We start from the raw sequence: 3,063 nt of genomic DNA, 5'->3' as shown, positions 1-3,063 counted from the left end.
GGCCTTCCTACGATGTCCCTCAGTCCTAGCCCTTCACAGTATGAACATGAGAGACCAAAGAACAAAAATCACAAATGCTTCTGCTTCTACTACCAACAGTTTAGCACGGGAATCATAAGCAGCTCCTTGGAAGAATGACTGCAAGGTCTCATCAATGTTTTGTGAAGAGCCCACAAAGGATTGCCTGGTCCATAGCCCTTGATCCCACAGCCAGTTCCCTCCCTGTCCATGTAAGAGCATCTTCCCACCTGCTTACCTGCGGTGATGGATGCCAGGCGGACGTAATCAAAGCCTCTGATGAACGGCTCGTAAGGGGAACTCTCCAGTACATTCATGCCTGTGTTGAAAAGAGAAGTTAGTGGGAAGGCAGCTGAGGCTCCTGAGGGATGTTTGATATGTACAAGGTTTAAACAGATAGAGGGGAGGCGTGCTTAGAGGATCCAAGGGGATATGTGTTCTAAATACCGTAAGTAAGTGGATACTCAGAGTCACTGGAACCCACGTATGAGCATATCCTTAGAGAAGGGAAGAGGATTTAACTGGCTTTTAAAAATATGTTATAGCTTTGGAGTAGGACAGCATCTCTCCATTGAGCTGTGACCCTCTACAGCTCAAATCTTGTTGAGTTGTGACCCTCTACAGCTCAAATCTTTGGCCCCTTTACAGGGTTTGCCACAGAGGACACCAGACTGTAGCACAGGCTCTTGCTGATGGGCAGAGCTCAAACCACGAGCTCCCTACATACATGGGGTTTCACTTGCTATTTCTTATATTCATTTGTTATTCTTGCTATTTCTTATATGTCCTTCCCTGGGTCAGTGGTCCTCACCTGTTCTGAGGACACAGCCAGGGCCCTGTGTGTGGTAACACACACACCTCATATTTATTAATATATCTCCCCTTCTCCTTGCCAACAGCCCTTTCTTACTTGGCATGGAGCTAATGACCCAGAGCTCCCGCGGAAACATCCCCTCTTCATTTTTAAGTTGCTGGGAAGCTAATTTTATTCAATCGGTGCTTCCCTTTCATCCGCTCAATGGTCTGTAATGCCCCGTCATCCTGATGGATATCACAGAATATTATTGGAGCAAACAGCTCAGTATCATTTTTTTATTTTATTAGACATCTAGATGGATATGGACAGCAGCAGCAGATGTACTGGCTGGGATAAAAGGACTATCAAACCTCATGCTCCGGGCATATGCTGATCACCAGCTGCGGTCAGGAAGAAATAGCTCCCAGGGTACACAGCCCCATGCAATTACCACAGGTGCATTACACGGCAGCTTTACACCTTCATTGAAATATCTTGCATCGTTACTGCCTGGAGAGGGGCCCATTTGTATGTTCCAGCGTAGCAGTTTTATGTCCTGATGATATAGCGCCTTATCAGAGAATTGTTATCAGGTTGTCATCCTGTTATTGTGTCTCCAAAGGGGAAGGTGGCTAAACGCAGAGGAGCTGAGTAAATAGTATGCTTTGTGAATTCCCTGAGCACACACTTCCACAATTGATTTTATAAGAGGGCTTCTAGGAAGCTTTTTTTACAGCCTCCTGGGTATGTATGACTGAGAGACAAAGCTCTACATGGAGCATGCGGGTTGGCTTCCTTTTTCAGCCAATTAAACATGCGTAAGGGCTCTGAAACGTGTGACTCTTGTGAAATAGATGTCCCTGGGGAAATTAAGGCAGGGAAATCAAAGGTTGGTGAGCGTGAATCTGCATTGCAAGTGAACTCAGTTCTTGAAAAAATGTGGGGCTCAGGACACAACAGCAGAGGAAAAGTGGGGCAGAGCCTTGGCAGTGTCCAGTAACAGCCCTCTCACAGTCATCCCCAGGATGGAGGTCCTATCCAACCTGGCCACCCAGCACCTATCTTCCACTCTGCATCCGGAGACCCACACATGGCCCCTGTCTACTCCCAACACTCCTTGTCATCTTCTCACTGCTCTTCCAGCAGCAGTCCTGGAGCTGGAAGTCCTCCTGACCCCACCGTCCTGCACTGCCACGCCACAGATGACCTGCGTCGAAAGCTTCAGACCACGTAGGAGCTGAGATGCAGCTGTTACGATGAAGAAAGAGGCTGGATTGCCACCTCTTCCCCGGGCTTCATGTCAATGCAAACAAACTCACCTGACACATAATTATAGGAAAGATCGGATCCTGGAGGGTGCTGAGGTCTCTATTTCCCCAGTCAGTTCATAGCACCACGCTCTGCGTCCTGCAAGCTGTGGCACCTGAAATTTTTCCAGGAGTTTGATCAAGCAGTTCCTGTTCTGGCAAGCCTGTGCATTATAGTCTCCACCCTCTTTGTTTTGCATGGCCTTTTGGCCTGGATTGCCACCCCTGAACCTTTCCTTTCAGCTTTCAGCCAGTAGTGGTTTATTAATCTATTTCACAGCCCATGGCTGGAAGGCTCTGTTTTATTCCCCTTTTTAATTTTTATGGTGCATAAAATACTCGCCAGCCTGACAAGGAAGAGTTATGGCTGAGGTGAGTTTTTATGATGACTCTTTAAAAGTGTCAAAATCCAAACTTACTAAATGTTGGCTCTGGGAACACTTTAAATTCCAACTTGATGTCTCCAGCCCCAAATCTTCACTAACCCAACGACACTAGTGCCTTTGAGAGCCTCCAAGAGAGTGTGGGGTTTTTGAGAGTGTTTTTTCCTCAATGCTTGTGCTTTTTCTAGTGTTTCTGTAAAATCCACATCTTTCATGGTCCTGGCTAGCACACTTAGATGCAAAACATACAGAATCACAGAATAGTTGAGGCTGAAAAAGACCTCTGAGATCATCAAGTCCAGCCTATATGCCCCATCACCATCTCATTGGCCATACCACGGCCCTAAGTGCCTCACCCAGCCTCTCCTTAAACCCCTCCAGGGACAGTGACTCCACCACTTCCCTGGGCAGAGCATCCCAGTGCCTGAGCACCCTCTCCATGAGGAAGTGGATTTCTCTGGGAAAAGATGATTTCTCCAGCAAAAGATCTCAATGTATATTGGGAATGTCACAAAAAAAGTGGCCAGGTTACAAAAAAAAAAAATTCTCTCAGTTTTTC

General features: G+C 46.8%; 1 protein-coding gene across 1 annotated transcript in view; it reads right to left on the bottom strand.

The window, feature by feature from the left end:
• LOC104281083 (GDNF family receptor alpha-4) overlaps positions 1 to 3,063 on the bottom strand; it is a gene marked incomplete at its 3' end in the record, with an annotated part of 13,567 nt that overhangs the window by 3,880 nt on the left and 6,624 nt on the right. Inside the window, exon 3 of the mRNA XM_009878950.1 lies at positions 257 to 337. Within this exon, the coding sequence (XP_009877252.1) occupies positions 257 to 337 (81 nt within the window). The remainder of the gene's footprint in view (positions 1 to 256; positions 338 to 3,063) is intronic.

Source organism: Apaloderma vittatum, unplaced genomic scaffold (genome assembly GCF_000703405.1).
Source record: "Apaloderma vittatum isolate BGI_N311 unplaced genomic scaffold, ASM70340v1 scaffold14981, whole genome shotgun sequence".
In the NCBI taxonomy this organism is placed as follows: domain Eukaryota; kingdom Metazoa; phylum Chordata; class Aves; order Trogoniformes; family Trogonidae; genus Apaloderma; species Apaloderma vittatum.
The sequence above is the reverse complement of the archived record's forward strand: the minus strand, read 5'-3'. Positions and strand labels throughout refer to the sequence as shown.